The 20999-nt window shown below is 54.9% G+C and overlaps 2 protein-coding genes across 5 annotated transcripts in view; both read right to left on the bottom strand.

Moving 5' to 3' along the window:
* The window catches only part of VWA7 (von Willebrand factor A domain containing 7), a 10910-nt gene extending 5381 nt beyond the window's left edge, over positions 1–5529 (bottom strand). Inside the window, exons 1-8 of the mRNA XM_024738625.1 lie at positions 5296–5529; positions 4689–4970; positions 4095–4191; positions 3384–3494; positions 2728–2923; positions 2444–2613; positions 712–824; positions 101–217 (exon numbers count right to left, since the gene is read on the bottom strand). Of these exons, the coding sequence (XP_024594393.1) occupies positions 101–217; positions 712–824; positions 2444–2613; positions 2728–2923; positions 3384–3494; positions 4095–4191; positions 4689–4970; positions 5296–5529 (1320 nt within the window). The remainder of the gene's footprint in view (positions 1–100; positions 218–711; positions 825–2443; positions 2614–2727; positions 2924–3383; positions 3495–4094; positions 4192–4688; positions 4971–5295) is intronic.
* Positions 5530–6123: 594 nt separating this feature from the next.
* Positions 6124–20976, bottom strand: VARS1 (valyl-tRNA synthetase 1). Of its 4 annotated transcripts, none has more exons than XM_024738631.1 (30): positions 20793–20976; positions 20178–20599; positions 18812–18946; positions 18578–18716; positions 18223–18347; positions 18053–18137; positions 17749–17849; positions 17484–17611; positions 13210–13374; positions 12882–12963; positions 12270–12389; positions 12082–12190; positions 11895–11989; positions 11567–11657; positions 11189–11313; positions 11001–11104; positions 10757–10915; positions 10553–10643; positions 10330–10435; positions 10182–10252; positions 9967–10092; positions 9560–9664; positions 9409–9477; positions 9250–9328; positions 8998–9125; positions 8463–8618; positions 8107–8313; positions 7736–8023; positions 7491–7646; positions 6124–6268 (listed from the first exon to the last, which is right to left on the bottom strand). In XM_024738631.1, the coding sequence occupies exons 2-30, from the start codon at positions 20562–20564 to the stop codon at positions 6200–6202; spliced, it is 3801 nt and encodes a 1266-aa protein (XP_024594399.1). In that variant the 5' UTR covers positions 20565–20599; positions 20793–20976; the 3' UTR covers positions 6124–6199. The 4 variants fall into 4 exon arrangements, 3 of the variants coding, with proteins under 3 accessions (XP_024594399.1, XP_024594400.1, XP_024594401.1); XR_003002385.1 differs by lacking the exon at positions 20793–20976 and having other exon boundaries at positions 6132–6268; positions 7736–7816; positions 7912–8023; positions 20178–20564; XM_024738632.1 differs by lacking the exon at positions 20793–20976 and having other exon boundaries at positions 7491–7816; positions 7912–8023; positions 20178–20564.
* Positions 20977–20999: the final 23 nt, after the last annotated feature.

Below are 20999 nucleotides of genomic sequence, written 5' to 3'. Positions count from 1 at the left end.
AACCACCCTAGTGTGAGTGTGACCCTTGTAATGAGAGTTGTCCTGCAGTTTCCCACATCCCTGGGTAGCTAACACTGAGTCTCCCACCAGCTATGCTTACTCTGCAACGCCGCTCCTGAGTCAGAGATTCCACCCGGTTGGTGAGAAAGGCATCCTTGGGGGAGGCGTCAGTGAAGACGAAGATGTCTGAGAGTGGAGGTGTGTGTAGCAGGGCCAGCTGACAGGGGAGGGAAAAAACTGGTGTTAAAAAATGGCAGCAGTGGGACTTCCCTGGTGGCGCAGTGGATAAGACTCCACGCTCCCAGTGCAGGGGGCCGGGCCTCGATCCCTGGTCAGGGAACTAGATCCCACATGCATGCCGCAACAAAGAGTTCACATGCCACAACTAAGGAGCCCGCCTGCCGCAATTAAGGAGCCCATGTGCCGCAACTAAGGAGCAGGTGAGCCGCAACTAAGGAGCCCACCTGCCACAACTAAGACCTGGCACAACCAAATAACTTTTAAAAAAAGTGGTGGCAGTAGGGGAATGGGCAGAGCAAGGGAGGGCAGAGTAGAAGGCAATACGGCCCTGGAACCTGGAGTGAAGCGAGTGGGACTAGGTTCTGAAGATGGGGTGGAGGGATGAGGTCCCAGGGAAGCTCTAAGCTCCCTTGATGGTGGGGCCTGGAGAGGGGTGGCGGGAGAAGAAGGGAAGGGGTGGGGAGGGCAGACCTCCAGGGCTGACAGGCACATCTCGGGCTCATCTCCACCTCCCAAGGCATGTATCTCATTGAGTTGTTGCCAGAAGCTGTCAGGGTCACTGGTTGTAAAGACGGGGCCAAACCCTGGGAAAGGAGAAAGGAGATTGAGAGAAGTGAGAGGAGGGCTCCCCTCATTCCCACCCATGGGCATCTCCCCAGTCAAGGGGCCCCGCTGTGCTCCTTGGGTGGACAAGTATTGAGATAGCAATATTCCTTTATATTTATACTGACAGGGTAGAACAAGACAGGGGCTAGGTACCTCTGGTGGGAAAGTGGACCTCATTTCCTCACAAAATGGTGGCACTTCCTGTTATCCTGAGTGGGCCTTTTTGGGTATATGTGTAAGTATAAAAAACAACCAAGGGGACTTTCCTGGTGGCTCAGTGGTTAAGAATCTGCCTGCCAATGCAGGGGACATGGGTACGATCCCTGGTCCGGGAAGATCCCACATGCTGCCGAGCAACTAAGCCTGTGCGCCACAACTACTGAGACTGCGCTCTAGAGCCCGTGAGCCACATCTACTAAGCCCACGCGCCACAACTACTGAAGCCCGCACGCCTAGAGCCCGTGCTCTGCAACAAAGAGAAGCCACCGTAATGAGAAGCCCGCGCACTGCAACGAAGAGTAGCCCCCCCGCTCACCACAACTAGAGAAAGCCCATGCACAGCAACGAAGACCCGACGCAGCCAAAAAAAAAAAAAAAAGCCAACATAGATAACCAACAAGGAGGACCCACTGTATAGCACAGGGAACTATACTCAATATCTTGTAATAACTTATAATGGAAAAGAAACTGAAAAAGAATAGATATAACTGAATCACTTTGCTGGACACCTGCAACATTGTAAGTCAACTATACTTCAACTAAAAAACAACAACAAAAAAAACTGGGTCCTCAGTTTCCTCACAGAAAAGACAGAGAAATAATAGTACTTACCTCAGAGAGGGTTATTGGGTGATTAAATGAGTTGATTTTGTAAATCTTAGAATAGTGCTTTGACACATAATAAGTGCTAAATTCTTAATTATTCACTTACTTGTACCTTTATCAAATATGTGATAAACACCTTTTGAATGTCAGCTACTAAGAGATTTATATAGGTAGATCAGACTCAAACCCTGCCCGTAGGGAATTCTCAATCCAAATTTTATTTGATGATCATTTTGACCCTGGGAGATAGGCGGGATAAGGCAAACACTAATCCACTTTATGGTTGATGAAATTGAGGAAAGAGAGGTTAAACAATCAGCCTAAGTACACACAGTAAGTGCTGGTCAACCCAGGCCAGATGATCTGACTTCTAATTTAGTGGGGAAAGGAATATGATGTAACTAGCTGTCTTAGACATTTCACAGAGGCCTGGACCCACCAACCCACCCCCCATCTTCATCCCAACCTCTGTCTACAGGAAATGGAGAGAACTGAAAATGACTTATTAGAATGGAAGCCTAAGAAAGCAGAGGCTACCTGCCTAAGCACCCATAATGATTAAACTCATATGGAAAGTGCTGTCATGTTGGAAGCAGTAGAAGTGGCTGATTGTTTCCAATATGCACGCAAGTACCAGTAAAGACTCACTCAGGACCCTAGGAAGAGCCTCCCTTTTATTACGGAAATGAAGCCATTAGGCCCACTTCCCTACCAGTGGCATTTACCCCTTGCCCTGGACTTCCTTCCGCTATTCCTGCCAGACCCCAGTTACCTGGGTCATGGAAAGGCACCAGAACATAGTGGGTGGGCTCCATGGGGCCGCCCCGTCGCTGCTCCACAATGTGGCGAGCCTGGATTTTGGCAGCATTGATCTCCTCACCCATACTTCCTGTGGTATCCAGGACGAAGCTCAGGCTGGAGGCTGGGGTGATGTCCAGCAGCCTGGGAAGCAGGCCAGAGATACAGTGAAGGGTCTGCACACTTGTCCCCAGGCCCTGGTTTCTCAACTCTGGAGCACCTACCTATTAAGGAGCCCATCCCCAGGAGGCCACTCACCTGGAAAAACCCCTGTCTCCCAGGCGGCTTCGTAGGAGGCTGAAGGCCTGGATGGAGGCCAGAAGGGCCAGGTTTGCAGCCTGGAGGTGCAGCATGTGGTGTGGGGAGAAGCCTGGGGATGTGCTATCCTTGTTGATGCCTCCCCGTGGTGGCTGGGAGCTGCTCTGGTCAAAATGGCCCCCATGGCTACATTTCCCTGGGTTGGGGAAAGGGATCTGGAGGGTGGAGGTAAAAAACCCACTGCCTCCTAATAAAACGAGGCCCTCTCTGACCTGCCCTGACCCTCTCACTCCTCAGCAAAGGATAAGCAGAAAATTATGATATTTTGTAGAGGGCAAATCTGGAGTAAATCTGGAATGATTAGTTACCACAGCACACGGTAGATCCCTTGATCCCTCCAGTTAGTCCCCAAAAGCTGCCCTCGGGCACTGAAGTCTTATCGGCAATGTGAGAAGCTGCTCCCACCACCCCAACAATCATGGCCACCTCAGTGGGCCTTCATCCACCTGCTCCCCTCCCAGCATCCTCTCCTTCTTCCAAGAAGTGATGCCATAGGAAATAGGACAAGGGCTACAGGACTGAGGTCCCTAGGGAGAGGGTCAGGGGAGAGGAAGTGACTTTCTCCCTTTACTTCTGGGGGCTTTCCTGTCTGGTACCTGGAGGTTTGGAGGGATGAGTTCCAAAGTAGCCAGAGGTGAGGAGTGTGAAGCCCAGCAAATTCCCAGGGCAGCTCCACTCATCACAGTCGGAGCAGGTAGGATCGCCCACTGGGAAGAGAGGGCAAGGGTCTGGCACCCAAGATTCTGCTGCCCCTGACCTTTATCCCTGTCCACCCGAACTTCTTCAGCTTTTCCTCTCAACTGGAACAAGGTAAAAGCCCATAGGTACCCTTTGCTGGTACCCTTCCAGGCTTTCTGAACTAAAACCTGGAGCTCATGGCTGGCAATGAGACTTAATATTTGAGACTGGGACTGTGCTAGAAAACCCGGAAGTGGGGGGGAGGCACCAATCCTACGGGAGTGTGCCCTCTGTGAGCTGTGGACAGGAAGTGAACCTGTACTAGACAGGAGGCAGCTTCCGGGTCACAGTTCAGTTGGAAGGATGAGGGGACTGAGAGAGAAAGCCCCCCGTGTGATCCAGTGAGGGGAGGAAGCCACGTGAAAGACAGAGAACTCCCTGACGTCTGCAGATCCGGTCCTGGCTCTGTCCTCTGCTGCGTGACCTTGGGGAAGCAGCTGACTGGCCTTTGGCTGAACCGAGGGACCGCACAGGTGGTTCCAGAGATGAAGCCATGTTGTACCCTATTCGACCCCAGGATGTGAGGCGGCTCTGTGGGCTCACCCTCACCAGCGGGGTCCCGGCCGTACCTTGCGCCAGGTTCCGCAGCCCCTGCCTTGGCCAGAGGAGGTGAGGATGTGGCTGCTGCTTCCCCAGTTCCACCCAGTTGCTGTGACTGTAGAAATCCTGGTCCCAAGAGAAAGGAGAAGGGGAAGAAGCACTAGCTCACTGTTCTCACCGTCTCCAGCCCTGACTCCCCTTCCTCCCAGTTCCCCAGCCTGAAAGCCTCCTCCACCCTGCTACGCCCCAGACACCCCAAGTCCCCTCCACTGCTCTCTCCCTTGCCCAGAATAGAGCTCGGCCAAAGTGGGAGCCTCCCACGTTTCTTCCCATCTCACTCAGAGCCCAGCCAGAGGCCTTTCAGTGGCCTGCACGGCCCACCTCTTGACCTCAGCACTGTCCTCTCTCACTCACCTGCTCCAGCCGCCAATGCCTCCGGGCTGTTCCCACAGGAAGCTGCCAGTTTGGAGGCGGGGACTAGGGAATAGCCCCAGGGCCTTGGCAAGCAGCGCCCCAGCCCCTTCTAGAGTAGGGGGAGGCATGGCTAAGGAGGCACCATTCAGGAGACAGGAAGACTGGAAACGAAGACCCCTCTGACCACGACCCACCAACTCTGTCCTCACCTGCAAGGCATGAAGTGCAGCCCCGAGGCGCTGGCGGGCCAGGCTGTGGTCAAGGGCTCTGGCTGCCACCACAGTCTCCCCTAGAGCTCCCACCAGGCGTGCGCGCCCCTGGCCCAGCCGCTCGGCATCAAAGTGCAAGTCAGGGTCATTCCTGGAAGTCGGCAGGAAGTCCTGGGCGGCATTGGCACGAGACACCTCTCCTAAGGCTGCTCGGAACCGCCGGGAAGGAGACCCAGGTCCGAAGTAGGCGGCAAAGAGGTTGTCGGCAAGGAGAGTGCGGCCCTGGGAGGGTGGTAGGGGGCAGGGGTTCCAGGGAAGCCCCTTGGATCGGACCACTGCCTACATTTCCTCAGCTCTGTCACTCCAGGCCGGGTGTGGGAGGAATTGAGGGTGCTGGGCCCTACAAGGGAGGGGCAATCCTGGACATTCCTAAGGAGGGGGACTCCTGATTGTAGGACCAGGACTCCTGGGTATTGTTGATGTCAGGAGGGGAGGAGGGAATGTGTGCGTGGGGTCCCTTCTCTGGGCAAGCAGGACCCTCAAGTAGTATAAGTCCCCCAGAATGGGGGAATCCACCTGGGATGTGACCGGACCCAGGGACGCTCACCAGGAAGTCCTCAAGGCGAAGGGGGGGCCGACCTGGGGGCGGCTGCTCCAGGAAGAGCTGCAGGGTGACGTTGAGTGCCGCCTCCTCGGTCAGGTCCTGGTGGGTGATGGAGCCGGGGGCAGCCAGGAGGCTCCAGATATTGGGGAAGAAGGCAGCTGCGGGGGCCAGCAGCAGCTGCAGCAACAGCAGCAGTGAGGGGCCCAGGTGGGACAGAGGCTCGTCCGTGGGGAGCATGGCTGAGACATGGACCTGGGGAACAGAAGGCTCTCCAGAGAGCAGGAAGCAGCAGAGACTTCAGGGCAGGCCCGGCTCTGTCTCCATGGGCACCTGCTTTGGCCCCTTAACTGGCTTCCCCGCCCTCTCCCTTCAATCATCCGGACAACCTGAGGGCCTCTCAGACCAACAGGGACTTACACCTGCAGGGGAAGTTAGGCCGGATTCAGTGGAGGGAGGGAGGGAGGCCCCGGCAGGGTGTGGGCAGGACAGGCGGCTCCTGGCCCCTCTACTCCGGCCTGCCCAAGGCCACACGCAGCAGCCAGCACCAGGGCGGGCCTCCCACGGCTGGATGGTTGGCCGCAGTGCGGAGGTGAGGGAAGAGCTGGGAGGAGGAGGCAGCAGGAGGGGGGAGCTAGCAGCGTGACTCAGGCCTGGCTCAGGGCCAGGGCCAGACCCAGAGAGACGCACCTCTCTACCCCTCTCTACCCGCAAGGACCCAGTGCCTCACGCCCAGCCTGCTGCCCTCCTGTTCATGTTGGCGCCTCTGAGGATTCAGGAACCCAGCCCCTCAGCACCCCGTCCCCAGCCCCACCACACACAGCCAAGAGATGGTTTTGTGGCAAAATATTTTATTGCTGCCATCCCCATGGTGGAACACTGGGAGTTACGAGGGTTGGAGTTGGGTGTATCACAGCATCTTCTGAAATAGGGAGATGGCCTCATCGACCTTCCTGAGCTCTGCTTCTGTCTGCTGGAGCTGAGGGTGAAAAAGGGGGTGAGTGGTGAGATCTAGGGCCAAGAGAAGAGAACCCCAAAGGCCCACAGGAAGCAGAGAGGTCAGGGACTTCCCTGGTGGCTCAGTGGTTAAGAATCCACTTGCCAATGCAAGGGACACGGGTTCGACCCCTGGTCCGGGAAGATCCCACATGGCGCGGAGCAACTAAGCCCGTGCGCCACAACTACTGAGCGTGCGTTCTAGAGCCCGTGAGCCACAACTACTGAGCCCACGTGCCAAAACTACTGAAGCCCGCACGCCTAGAGCCCGAGCTCTGCAACGAGAAGCCACCGCGACGAGAAGGCCGCGCGCCGCAACCAAGAATAGCCCCCACTCGCGGCAACTAGAGAAAGCCCATGTGCGGCAACGAAGACCCAACGCAGCCAAAAATAAATAAATATATATATTTAAAAAAAAAAGAGCAGAGGGGTCAGAGTTGGAAAGATGGGTGAGGACCACGGGCAGGGAGTAGTCTGGGGGAACTGTGTGCTTGGCTAGCCTGCTTCCCCCTAATTCCCCACCTCCCTGTTCTCTTCCACCATCACTGGTCTCCTGGGTCCTGTCTTTTCCCAGAGTGGTCCATTCCCAAAGACAAAGGGGCTTCAGAGCTCATGTGTGCCACCCAGTGGCTCAGCCCCAGCCAATGACTGGGGAAGCAGAGCACAGTGGTTAGGAACAGAGGCTCTGAGGGGCCCTTAGCCTTCATCTGGAAAATGGTGTTGGTAATACTGCCCTGCCATGAGAGGGCTACTGGGACAATCACGTGAGACAACCCTGCTCAGCCGCCAAGGCTCTGTAACTCCTAGCCTCCACTCATGTTTCTCTTTTTGTCCCTGTGGTTTACCCCATGGCTCCTCCCTGCAGGGGTCCCAGGTGATCTGCTAAGCTTCCTGACTGTACTGGGTCAATCCCAATCCCAGCCCCCCGGCATGTGGATACCAAGTTCTGGGAAGCGGGTGGTGCATGAGGAGTCTGACTGGGAGGAAGGATGGATGGTCTGCTTCCATCTTCAACTTGCTGTGTGACCCTGGACTGTGCCCCTGCCCTGGCTGTTCTTCACGTGTGAGAGCGGGAATTACGTGGTCCCACCTGCTCCTCCATGGATTGCCTGGGGCCCGGCAGAGCAGGCGCAGGAGGGGGTTTGATGGTGGGGGGAGTGATGGGGTGGGAAATGGGGAAGGAAACGCCCACCCACACCACACACCTTGACTTCATCTGCCTCCTGGACTTTGAGGGGCACCTTGACAGTGTAGCCCGAGGCAGCGCGGCGTTCCCGCAGACGCTGGGCCTGCCGCTGCGCCTCACTGCGCTTGGCCTGCAGTTTGCCCAGCTCCCGGGCCGGGTCTACCAGCCCCTGCAGCTGCAGGTGGACAGAGCAGCGGTCAGAAGCCAGGGCCACAGCGCAGCCCTGGGGTGCAGAAGCCCCCAGCGCCAGGACAGCCACTATACCCGCGCTGGCCAGCGTCTGCACATAGCCCGACACTGCTGATGCCAGGGCGCCTGTGGCCTCGTCAGCCACTTCCAGGAAACCTGCGTGGGAGGGAGAAAGGAGACGAGACAGCCACACTGGACACAGGTCCCAGAGTGAGCTGAGGGGACGGGGGACGCGGGGGCCTGAGGCTCACAGTCGGGCCGGATCCGGGTGAGGTTGTAGTCGGCACGCAGGGAGCGCACGGCTCGAGTGATGCTCAGGGCCAGCTCGAAGGCGCCTTCCGCCTCAGGGTCCTTCCAGGAGCACTGTGGGGTGGAGAAGTGGGTGAGGGAAGCTGGGGGCTGGCTCTGCAAGCTACCCGGAGCCCGCGCCACGCCACACCCCATACCTCCGAGGGCTCCGGATAGGAGGTAACGCAGAGGCTAGGGGGAGCTTGTGGCATCCGCCGGGGCAGCCTCTGGAACAGCTCCTCGGTCACAAAGGGCATGAAGGGCGAGAGCAGCCGCAGGCCGACGTCCAGGCAGGTGTAGAGGGTCTGGCGGGCGTGCTCGGCTGCCACCTGGTCCACCCCACTCAGCACAGGCTTCAGGCACTCCTGGGGAGGGGGAGGCACAGGGCTCAGGGCTGGGGAGGCCTAGCTTCCAGCCCTCGCTGAACTGCTGAGGACGGGGATGGGGACAGGCTGGCTCAGGTCTCATGCCAACCCAGGGCTCTGTGCACCCTGGCCCCTCGGCCCCTCCTCACCAGGTACACATCACAGAGCTCGTAGAGCCAGAAGCTGTACTGGGCGGTGGTGACAGCTGGGAAGTCGTAGGCCTGGAAACCCTGGTTGCTGAGCCTCACAGCTTCAGCCAGCCGGCTGCGGATCCAGCGGTCCACCAGGCTCCCGTGGCCTCCAGGCTTGGGAGGAAGCACCATATCAGGCGGGGGGCCACCATGTGCCCAGGCGGAGGGGAGCCAGAACCCCATGGGAACGGGAACCATGGGGAAATCTGCATTCCAGGAGCCTGATGGGTCCAAGGCAACCACCAAGTGCCCAGTGCCTGGGGGAGAAGGGGCAGGTCCCCCTCCACCTTGTGGGAGGACCACAGTGCCTGAGGCTCTCCTGATGACAATCTGTCCCTATATCCTTCTGTCCCCTCAGCTAGACAGAGGCTTGGGGGCAGGAGCCGGGCTTCCTGACTCTGTGGCTACAATCCTGAAACAGCATGGGCCGTGCTTGATGGCAAGGATGCAACCTGTGTGGGTGCTGCCCACCTCGCGCCTACCAGGCCCTCACCTCAGAGGTGGGTGAGGGCACAAAATCCTTCCCAAGGCCACGGAGGGCAAACTTGGTGGCGTTCCAGAGCTTGTTGCAGAAATGGCGGTATCCCAATATCCGGTTCACATCCAGGTTGATATCACGGCCTGGGTGGAGGTGAAGTGTGAGTCCACACCGTTCTCCCTCCCAGCTCACGCCCAGGGCAGAGGAGAGAGCTGTGCCTCAGGGAAGGAGGAACGATGCAGCTGAGACAGGTTTGGGGAGCCGTACCCTGGGACGTGTAGGCGCACAGTCCAAACCGGAGAGCATCGGTGCCACACTCAGGGATCCCCGCCGGGAAATCTGCCTTCTGCGGGTAAAGAGTGAGCGTCCTGAGCCAGCCTCACCTGCCTTCTGCCCAAACTCCAGCCCCGGGCCCACCCTCTGTACCTGCCCTTCTTTAGCCTTTTCCACCTCGCTGGGATCCAGGTTGCTGTTCAGTAACTGGTCATGGAGGCCCTGAGGGTGAGGTGGGAGTAGTCAGAGGCCCGCGGCCACCACCCCACAGCCCTTCCCGGCCTGAGCCAGCATCCAGCCCCACCTGCAGAGAGACTCCGTGGATAACGTCCAGGGGGTCAATGACGTTGCCTAGCGACTTGCTCATCTTCCGGCCGTGGGCATCCCGCACGATGGCGTGGAGGTAGACCTGCGAGGCAGGGAAAGGAAGGCCTGTGGGGATGTCTCCCCACCTAGACCCCAATGCCTGTCCCCCTACCCCTACCTCTGGTTTGCCCTCCTCTGAACCTCAGGCCCCTCGGTGTCCCTGCCAGCCCCTTCAGTGCCTTCGTGTGAATTAGAAGTGCTCCCTCCTCTAAGAAACTGGGGTGCAGAATCACCTAGTAGAGCCCAGGCTGGCTTTGAGACCCCACAAGCCTCCTTGGCCAGGCCCACCCACAGCTGCCCGGGTGAGGGAGGGGACAGTGGGAGGGGTCTCAGCAGTCTCCATACCTCTCTGAAGGGCAGCCTGCCAGTGAGCTTCAGGCCAAGCATGACCATCCTGGCCACCCAGAAGAAGAGGATATCATGGCCCGTCTCCAGCAGCGTCCCCGGGTAGAACACACTCAGATCTTCTGACTGGGGGCAGAGCAGGGCGTGAGTGATGGGGAGCCAAGCACCCACCCCCACGACTCCCACCCCACCCTGCGCTGGCCCCGGGAATGTACCTGGTTGGGCCAGCCCAGGATGGAGAAGGGGAAGAGGCCAGAGGAGAACCAGGTGTCCAGTACGTCTTCATCTGAGGGGGGCCAGAGGTCAGACGGGGTGGAGGTGAGGATCAGCCCCCACTGCCCCCACCCCAAGGCCCCGCCTTGCCTTGCTGGAGACTGATCTTGTCCGGGGACACTCCGAACTCCTCGGCTGCCTTCTTCAGAGCCTCGGCTTTGGTGCGCCCACTCACCCAGTACCGCCCATCAGGGTCCTGCCACAGGTGGAGTGAGTATCCAAGGGGGCACCTCTGCCTGTCCCCCCACCAAGATCCAATGAACCCAGAGCCCCCTCAAGATGTGCCAGTACCCAGCCCTGGCCTAGTTCTCACCTCCCCTGGGGGTACAGCTGGGTCACTGACAGTGACGAAATAGGCTGGAATGCGATGGCCCCACCACAGCTGCCGGGAGATGCACCAGTCCCTGCAAGTGTCAGGGGGAGGAGAGGGAATGAAGGAAGGGCAGGAGGTGCCCGGCCTCTGCCCCGCTTGGCCCCTTGCCCAGTCGCCATTCCCACATCGAGGGGCCTGACGCACCTGATGTTGTCCATCCAGGCATGCCATGTGCGTTGATGGGCCTCGGGCAGGATGCGGAGGTCGCCCCGTGTCACAGCAGCGCTGGCGGCCTGGGCCATCTCCCCACAGCGCACGTACCACTGCGGCCGCAGGAGAGGCTCCACCACGTCCTTGGAGCGGCTGCAGGTACGTGTGGGTGGGGAAGCTGGGTGGTGAGCACCCCGAGAAACCCGTCCCCGCCCCCTTCCCTGGCCTCCACCCTCACTTGCAAAGTGGCACCACCATGGGGTTGTCCTCAGTGCCACGGAACAGTCCCCGCTCCTTCAGCGCCGCCAGCACCGCCTTTCTGGCCTCAAACCTGGGCAGGCCCTGGATGTGAGACAGGCTCTGTCACGGCCGTGCCAGGTACCCCGCCGTCTCCTGAGCCAGCCACCACGCCCCAGGCAGTCTCACCAGGAAAGGTGGGGGCACGTTGACAAGGGCCCCTTGGGCGTCCATGATGCTGATGGCCTCCAGCCCATGCCGCTGCCCAACCTCATAGTCATTCTGGTCGTGTGCAGGGGTGATCTTCACCGCGCCTGGGGTGTGCGCCGGGGTGCCAGGGTCACGAGGGACTCAGAAGAGTCTCTGCCCACACGCACTCCCCCTTTTGCCGACGGATGTGGCTCTCAGATCACCCCTGTCCCCCATCCCCCTCACACAGTCCCCTGAGAACCAGCCCAACTCCTGCCTGCTCAGGTGAAGCTTATTTTTTTCTTTGAAAGGGGAGACGGACAGCAGGAGTGTGCCTCATGGCTCCTTCCTCTCCCCACAGGACAGCCCTGTGCTCACCTGTGCCGAACTCCATGTCCACAAAACCATCGAAGATGATGGGAAGGCTCCGAGACACGAATGGGTGGATCACGCTCTTCCCCTTCAGGTGCTGGGGACAGAGGGAGATGCCAAAAACGCACGAAGGGCTGGGCCCGCCTCCCTCCTATGCAGGGTCCTAACTTTCTAACATCCAAATTCCATCTACACGTCCAGAAAACAGCCAGCAGATGAGTTTCTGATCCAATTTCTCTCATCAGCTGGGGGCTCAGCACCCATCCCCCCACGTAGCGTGGGGGCCGCTTCAGCCAGCATTCATCCCCCAACTGCGGGCAGCACACCGCCACACCTGGTATCTGGGGTCTTTGGGGTGCACGGCTACGGCCACGTCTCCCAGCATCGTCTCAATCCGAGTTGTTGCCACCAGCACCTCCTCGTCGCTGTCTGGGGTGACAGGAGGCCTTGTGGGCTCAGCGCTGGGCCCTTCCCACCCCCCAGCCAACCCAGCCCAGGACCCTGGTGCCCCTGGCTCCTACCTGAGCCTTGGACCTTGTAAGCAAAGGAGACGAGGACCCCAAACTCCACCTTCTCCTTGTAGCCAGGCACAGAGAGCAGTGTGCGGCCTGTCAACTCCTTCTTATCCACCTGTGAGGCGGAGATTAAGAAGAGTGGCCCAGGGGCTGAGGGTGGAGATGGGGAGAGCCGGGGGAGGGAAGGGGCACACCTCGATGTCTGAGATGGCAGAGTTGAGGGTACAGGACCAGTTGACAAGGCGGGTACTACGGTAGATGACTCCTTCCTCATGGAGCTGGACAAAGGCCTCCGTCACGGCTGCTGACAGTTTCTAGGGGGGAACAGGGGGAGCCAGAGATGGGCCTCGGTGTCAAGGCAGCAGGGGCCAGTGAGACCCGGCTGGCCCAGAGCCCCACTGCCCGGCACACAGACCCCTCTAGGGGCTAGAGGAGAGAAGTACTTTTCTTGAGGGGGAGAGGGCACTATGGGAACACCGGTTGGCAACAGCCTGGTGATACTGTAGATGGCAGGGAGACCACTCAGCTAGGGACAGGTGCTAATGCAGAAAATCCTGGGGGTTCAGGCTCCAGGGGAGGGTGAGGCCCCACCATGTGCCACTGGAAGGAATCTGAGCTCCTAAGGTAGGTGACAGGTAACACAAAAGGGCCATGACAGGGGGTAGAAAGCGGCATTTGCAGCTGAGCCCTAGTGGTTTCCTATGAGTGGACCACCTCCTGGGGGAGGGCCCTGGGCATATGCTCTCTTCCGTGGGGAGCTTCCTACTCCTACCCCAGCCCCGAGACCCGCCCCTATTCCTACTCACAGGATCCATGGTGAAACAGGCTCGATTCCAGTCCAAGGAGCTGCCAAGCTTCTTCAGCTGGTGGTAAATCCGATCCCCTTTCCTGGAAGTGGACAGAAAGGCCGGGATCAGCATTCAGGCCTGGGTGGAGGGAGACACCAGGCAGCTAATGGGGCAGAATATGGGGATCACTCATCCCTCTGAAACGGACGTTGTCCCTGGGGCCAAATGACCCTCAGCCTCTGTGGGAGGGTCTGACCCTGCAGCCAGGGTTGCAGGTGACAGAGATCTTATCTGGACAGGGGACAGGGAGGCAGGGCTGTGATGTCTGCAGGGATGCTGCACTCACTCCTCCTTCCACTTCCAGACCTCCTGCAGAAAGGCCTCTCGGCCCAGCTGGTGCCGACTCAGCCCCTGCTCGCGCCAGAGTTTCTTCTCCACCACCACCTGGGTGGCAATGCCCGCGTGGTCACAGCCAGGATTCCACAGGGTGGTCTCCCCGCGCATGCGGTGCCTGTGGGAGGAGCACGGAGAAGCAGAGGTGAGCAGGCAGTAGAGCTGCCCCGAAGGAGGAAGGGACTCTAGGCAGGCAGTCGGTGAACTTGAGAAAGAGAGGGGCGATGGGGCAGGACTCTCCCAACTCTAAAATCACTGTCAGACAGAGATGTGTGAGGATAGCCAAGGCAATTTGGCAAAAGAAGGACAAAGAGGAGGCTCTCGCCCAGCTAAATATCAACACATGTGAGAAAGTTACGATTATTAAAAGAAGTTTTCACAGGAACTAGGAACAAAGTTATAGATTAAGGAAACAAAACAGTGACTGGAAACAGATTCAAGCATATTTAGTATTTGTTAAAGGTGGCATTTCATATCAGTGGAGAAAGGACAAACTATTCAATAAATTTCTTTGGGACACTAGCTAATTGGTTGGAAAAATTGCCCTACTTCCCCAAAGCCACAAAAATAAACTTATTTACTTTAAAATAAATCTAAATTTAGTTTAATTCTAATTTAATTAAAAAGAAAAACCGTCAGCTTTAGAAAACAAAACTATAAGAAAAGCATTAGAAAATGGTATCGTTTCCAAAAATTAAAAAAAAGAAGAAAATAATAGGTGATCGATCACATTTGTAACTTGGAGGCAGGAGAGATTTTCTTTAACAAGACAGTAAACATTAAGTCAAAGAACATTGGTAAACTGACTAGGTTAAAACATAAAACCTCAGAACAATAAAATCTCTGAGTTGAAATTCAAGGACTCGACTATTTTGGAGAAAATGACTGGAAGCTAGTGATACTTCAGGGAATTAATCGGGATGAATTAGAGAAATAGAGATGGCAGTATCGCGAGTCTTCACCTACCATACTCTGGTACAAGTAAATGCAGTTTACTCTTAATCAAGCTCTGCGCTGATGTGGCCCATGAAGCATTAAACTGTAATGAACTTTTTTTTTTTTTTTTTTTCTTTTTTGCGGTACGCGGGCCTCTCACTGTTGTGGCCTCTCCCGCTGCGGAGCACAGGCTCAGGACGCGCAGGCTCAGCGGCCACGGCTCACGGGCCCAGCCGCTCCGCGGCATGTGGGATCCTCCCGGACCGGGGCACGAACCCGTGTCCCCTGCATCGGCAGGTGGACTCTCAACCACTGCGCCATCAGGGAAGCCCCTATAATGAACTTTTTGGTGACCTTTGAGAAGTACATTTTAAAGTAGGAGAGAAGACCAAATTAATGTCAGCTATTATTATTGTTATTAAAAAATGATACGTGTTGGGCTTCCCTGGTGGTGCAGTGGTTGAGAGTCCGCCTGCCGATGCAGGGGACATGGCTTCGTGCCCCGGTCCGGGAAGATCCCACATGCCGCGGAGCGGCTGCACCCGTGAGCCATGGCCGCTGAGCCTGCGCATCCGGAGCCTGTTGTTCCGCAACGGGAGAGGCCACAACAGTGAGAAGTCCGCGTACCGCAAGAAACAAAAACAAAAACAAAAAATGATACATGTTAATGGGACTTCCCTGGTGGTGCAGTGGTTAAGAATCTGTCTGCCAAAGCAGCAGACACGGGTTCGAGCTGGTCTGGGAAGATCCCACATGCCGTGGAGCAACTAAGCCTGTGCGCCGCAACTGCTGAGCCCACGTGCCACAACTACTGAAGCCAACATGCCTAGAGCCCATGCTCCACAACAAGAGAAGCCACTGCAATGAGGAGCCTGCGCAGCACAACAAAGAGTAGCCCCCAACTGCTGCAACTAGAGAAAGCCCATGTGCAGCAATGAAGACCCTACACAGCCAAAATTTAACTAATTAATTAATTAATTTTAAAAAATGATAATGTTTAAAAAGAGTGGGGGAGAGAAAATTACTGTAGAAATACAGTAACGCCGTGTCCATACATTATTTTCAATGACTCATCAAACTGCATTATATCCATTACTTTATCAGTCTGTTTACCCCCACTGGGTTTAGATCTCCTTGGGGACAGGACTGTAGCAACTCCATTCTCTTACAGATCACAGACATTCTTATATGCTGTAATGGATATGAACATTTTCTGACCTTTTCAAGATGTTGTTAAACAATACTATTAAAGAAATCAAGCATGAGAGAGGAAGATAAAAATATTATTTCACTAAGTGTCTCTTGGGGAGCATATAAATTTGGCCAAAAAAAAAAAATCAATAAAATGTCATGGATATTTGTAGAAAAACACCTTATTCTCTGCTAGAAAAAAAAGGAAAAAACATAGGTAGATAGTCACTTTTACTTCATTTTTATGTCTTACTGGTGGAGATACCTATGGCTGTTATTTCACATTATCTGTGATTCTAAAACACTGACGTGAATCTATTCCAGTTAAGTAATGGGAGTTTCTAATATTTGATTTAAACCGTGCTCATTAGAAAAAAATGTTGTTAGCTTAAGTGTTCTGTAAGAAGTGTAACCTTTCCTCACGTAAATAATCTGGCTGTTATATGTATTTAACACAACTCTGTTTTTCCAACTCTTCATTCCTTGCAAAATGCTAAGTCTGACGTATCCCAGTGCCCGGAGCAGAGCTGGCACACAGTTATGTCCTGTAAATATTTTTGACCAATTAATTGAGTTAAGTAGGACACTAGAAAAACTTCTCAAAATTTAAAATATAATAAATAAACCCTAGTTTCAATAGATAAGATGCTGTTTTAAAATACTTTTTAAAAGAAATTCATCACCTGAAATATTAGCCTTTGTGGTTGTTAACTAGTCAAAATATTAACAGTGGGGGAAAAAACGTCAACTGCTAGAACAGGAGAAAATGTTTATAACATATATAACAACAACGACAAAAATCAATAGCCAAAATGTATACATACACTCTATAAAGAATCTTCTAACGAAACAATTAAAAAAGTAAACAAACAAACAAAGAATAGAAAGATGGGCAAACAACAGGTTCAGACAATACATATAAAGAGAAACCTGACTGGCCAGGATACATGAAGAGACACAGCCTCACTAGTAATCAGCAGTAACAGAAATAACCATTTCCCCCCCATCAGACTGGCAAAACAAAGACAGATAATGTCCAGGGTTGGCAGGGGCACACCTCACATGCAACTCATGGAGTATAAACTGGTAAAGCCGTTTTGGAGGGCAACTTGCCAGCTTCTATTTGTACTCAATAAAGGCAGGCCCCTTGGACACAGAGATTTCACTTCTTGGTATCTACGCCAGAGATATGCTTCCACAGGAGCTTGAGAAAGCATGTATAGGAAATGTGCATTCCAGCACTTTTCAACAGAGAAAAATTAGGAACATCCATTAATAAAAAGTGACACCAGGGCTCCCCTGGTGGCGCAGTGGTTGAGAGTCCGCCTGCCGATGCAGGGGACACGGGTTCGTGCCCCGGTCCGGGAAGATCCCACATGCCGCGGCGTGGCCGGGCCCATGAGCCATGGCCACTGAGCCTGCGTGCGTCTGGGGCCTGTGCTCCGCAACGGGAGAGGCCACAGCAGTGAGAGGCCCGCGTACCAAAAAAAAAAAAAAAAAAAAAAAAAGTGACACCATTATGTAAAGCCACACTAAGGAGCAATGAGGAGAATCAAGTCAGTCCACATAGAAGGATGAGGAAAAATCTCTAGATAAACTGTTAAGGGTAAGAAAAAAGTTATAAAATAACAAGTTTGGTGTGAGCCCTTTATGTTACAGAAAAGAAAAACCCATTTATCAAAAGGAAAACTACACATTTCTATGGGTACATGTACATGTAAGCAAATAGGAAAGGTCTGGAAAGATACACATCCAAGTGATGACAATGATGTGTGCTAATTCTTAGGAGGGAGTGAATCTGGAGGAGGGTGGTCAAAGAAACTTGAAGTTTTAAATTTCTTACAAGAATATATTCACATATTTCCTGCTAAATTCAAAATAATGTTATTTTTAGTGGCAAGAGAAGAGAGTCTGCAAGTGGAAGTGCTGGTTACTTGACCAGGAGAGGATGCTAAGTCATCAGATGGGAGTGACCCAGAGAGGTGTAGCACCACCAGGGGACAGAGCTGAGGGCCCCAGTCGGCAAAGAGAAGGGAACCACAGGAGTGTGGAGCCAGAGAAGGCAGAGGGGACCAGTTGGAGGGGAGGATGGGAGCTCACCATCGGGTCAGGGAGTCCTGGATGGCGTTGGTGAGCGCGTGGCCCAGGTGCAGAGAGCCTGTCACGTTGGGGGGTGGAATGCACATCATGAAGATGCCCCGAGGATTTGGTGCTGACACACTGGAACGCTGACAGGGAGGAAGGATGGGTACTTACTAAGGCCTCACGTCACCTCTTCTGGTCCGCTCCCAGGCAATGTATCCTTCAGCCCTGTCCTTCCCCGCTCCCCCATCCCCTCCAGGCCTGGGCAGCAGTGCCCACTCACCCCATACTCGGGCTTGAAGAAGCCCTGCTGCTCCCACCAAGGGTACCAGGCAGCCTCCACATACTGAGGGCTGTAGGAGTCAGGCATGGTGCCACTGACATCTGAGGGGGAGGAAGGAAAGGGTCAGAGCCGAGGCTGGGAGCAGCTGGGAAGGGGACGAAGGGCCAGCAGAGAAGGACCTGGGACTCTGCAAATCCTCACTAAGCAAAGTAGTGGGAGCAAGGACAGAGCAAAAGGGGTAAAAAGAGAAGAGACAAGGAGGGTAGAGGTGAAGAGTGGAGGTCTCTCTTCCCCCTCCTAGTACCTTTCTTTTCTCCAGGTGGGGTTGGGAGGTCATAGGTAATGACCCCAGGATCCCGTTTCTCCCTCTTCTCTGGTTTTGGTTTCTTCTGCTCGGGAGGGAAAGGATATAGGCCCAGATATCAGCCGCTCACCATGGCACCAACCCTCCATCCAGCTCCACCAGCCTCTCACCTCCCCAGGGGGTGGCTGCTGCTGTTGGACCTTCTGCTTCTGTTGGAATTTCTCTAGCTTCTCCCGTTTCTTTGCCTCTTTCTTGAGTTGAGCAGCTGTCTTTGGGGGTGCAGGGACCTCAGAGCCTGGAAAGAGGCACAGAAATGCAGACCTGCTGGGGACCCTCTGTGAAGAGTGCTATTACGTCTCAGATGGCCTATTTCAGCTGCCCAAAGGCTCCCCCGTGCTGACCTCCCACCTACCCCCGCCCAGCTCCTGTCCCAGTGATTCTGCTGTTCCTAAGAGACAAAAGAAAGTGAGCTGCATGAAAGGCCCCAGAGGAACCCCTTCGCTCCCACCCTCCATGCTTCCTCACCTGGCTGTTGGGAGAGAGGCCTGGCCCCTGAATACACAGCCACCTCTCCCAGCACGGCCCGGAATTCTGGCTGCTGGACACATGTGATAAACCAGCGAGTCACATTACCCCAAATCCGGCGGGCAGAGGGGTCCAGGACCTGGGGTGGGGAAAAGAAATGAACTATCCTTACTCACCCTATAGTGAGGTCTAAGGGAACCTGCCCTCATTCTTCCCCAAGCCCCAATGACTCACATAACGGAAAGGCAGCAGCAAAGCTGTGACAGCCGCCAGGTCAGCCAGAGTGGGTGCCTCTCCAGCCAAGTAGGTGTGCAGCCGAAGCCACTCTTCCAAGGGGCTCAGGGCCCTGCCCAGGGCCGCCAGTGCAGCCTAACAGGAAGGAAAAGGGATATGAGATAAGGCTCGGCCCACCTCAATCCCCACCCCCATTCAATCCATTTGGCCTCCTTCCATTCCCACAAATCATGTTTCTTCTTCACTGAAATGATCATAATAAAAATACTTCCCATTCATTCAATAAATTCCTACTGAACACTTTTTTTTTTTTTTTTTTTTTTTGGCCATACCACGCAGCATGCGGGATCTTAGTTCCCCAAAGAGGGCTCGAACCCGCACCCCAGGCAGTGGAAGCGTGGAGTCTTAACCACTGGACTGCCTACTAAACACTTATATGTCAGATACAATATACTGAGCACAGGAAGTTAAAAGTCACATGAAGCAACACAGTAACTGCTTCAACAAATATTTTTTAAGTACTTACTGCATGCCAGGCCTTCTCTAATGAATGAGGAGACAATATGAACAGATGGAGCCTCTGACCTGTTGAAATTTACATTCTAGGGGCGGAGACAATAAATGTGCAAATATATAATGTATTACCCTATTTTTCTCCTAAGTGCTATGAAGAAAAATAAATGAAGCTGAGGGGGAGAGAGGATTCCAATGAGGGGGGCCGCTATTTACATAGGGTAGTCAGGATATGAGGGAGCAAACCAGGATCTAAGTCTTATATTCATTTCATTCATTCATTCATTCAAAAAAATACTAGTTATCCACCATGTGCTCAATACTCTGCAAGGAGGTGGTGTTATAAGGGCAGTAAGGCACAGCTCCACTCAAGAAGAATTTAATTATAATCTGGTATGATTCTCTCTCCTTTCTCCTACTTCCCTTCTTCCTCATTTCACTTCTCCTCCATCTTCTCCCAGCAACTGTCATCTCTCCAGGCCTGACTACCTCTCCTCATCTCTCCTTCACCCAATCTTTTCCTACAATTCACAGTAACCTCTACCTAACCTCATCAGTTTCAGATTCATCAAACACTTACTCTGAGACTTTAAAACACCTGGCACTAGATTATGTGCTCTGCACACATCTTTTCAACTTCTCAACATGTTCTCAATTCTCGTTTTCACAGACATAGAAAGACCAAGGCTCAAAGAGTTTAAGAAAGCTACCCAAGATTACCATAGCAGGTGGCAATATGGAATACGATCAATTTTTTCCTACGTCTGACATGCTGACTTCCTGGCTCACCATCCATTCCAAGTCTTGCTTCCTTCTTCTAAATTTCCCCCTTCCCCTCTGCGCTTCTTCTCACCTGGGGGTCCTGGCCAGAGCTTCGGAGTCCCAAGGCTGGCAGCGTTGCCCCACAGGCAGCTGGTATCAGCTCCGTGTCTGCGTAACTGACCCACTGCTGGACGAGGACGGCTGCCCGACTACCCCCAGGGCCCCCCAGGCCTGCTGGCCACAGCAGCTGGGCCACAGCTGTGGCCCCCCACACCCAGAGCCCACCGGGCCCCTGTTCCAGGGCGGGCAGGCGGGGTGGCGGAAAGGGACTCCTGCTGGTCTGGGGCGGCTGGAGACAGATGCGGGGGTGGGCTCCTCCCCATCCCGGACCCTCCCCATGCTCCCCGTAGCGAGCAGCTATAAGGGCTCGGAGGCTGGGGAAGGCATCGGGGTGAGGAGAGACGTAAAGAACGGACATGGTTATGCAGGAGGTCCGAACGAGGTGGAAAAACCCTAAGGAGAAAGAGACAGGGTAAGACCGAGGGACCCAGGAATCTGACTGGACTTCAAGAGCCGAGGACCCAGCTCTCGGAGTGGCAATGACAGTGGGGAACTTCCCGTGACCGCGGGCCCTCGGGGAGTGTGGGAAGCTCGTAGGAGCCCCTCAGCGGCCGGCAGGACGCGGGTTCGGGATGTATGTACGTACTGGAGGGAGGTGGTCACACTGAGCCTGGTATCCACCTCATAGCCGGGCGCCGGCCGAAGCTGGACTGGTCTGGCGGCTGGAGCCGGGGAGTCCAGCGGGCGTCGACGGCGGGCAGTTGTCTGGGCGACCGTAGCTCCCTGCGACAGCAGCCCGGGCCGTCGGCGCCCACGTGTGACTGCAAGCGTTTCCGGGCCCGCGGGTCCTGGC

Source organism: Neophocaena asiaeorientalis, unplaced genomic scaffold (genome assembly GCF_003031525.2).
Source record: "Neophocaena asiaeorientalis asiaeorientalis breed wild unplaced genomic scaffold, Neophocaena_asiaeorientalis_V1.1 scaffold282, whole genome shotgun sequence".
NCBI classification, from domain to species: Eukaryota; Metazoa; Chordata; class Mammalia; order Artiodactyla; family Phocoenidae; genus Neophocaena; species Neophocaena asiaeorientalis.
Note: the sequence above shows the minus strand (reverse complement) of the source record. Positions and strands in the feature narration are given on the sequence as shown.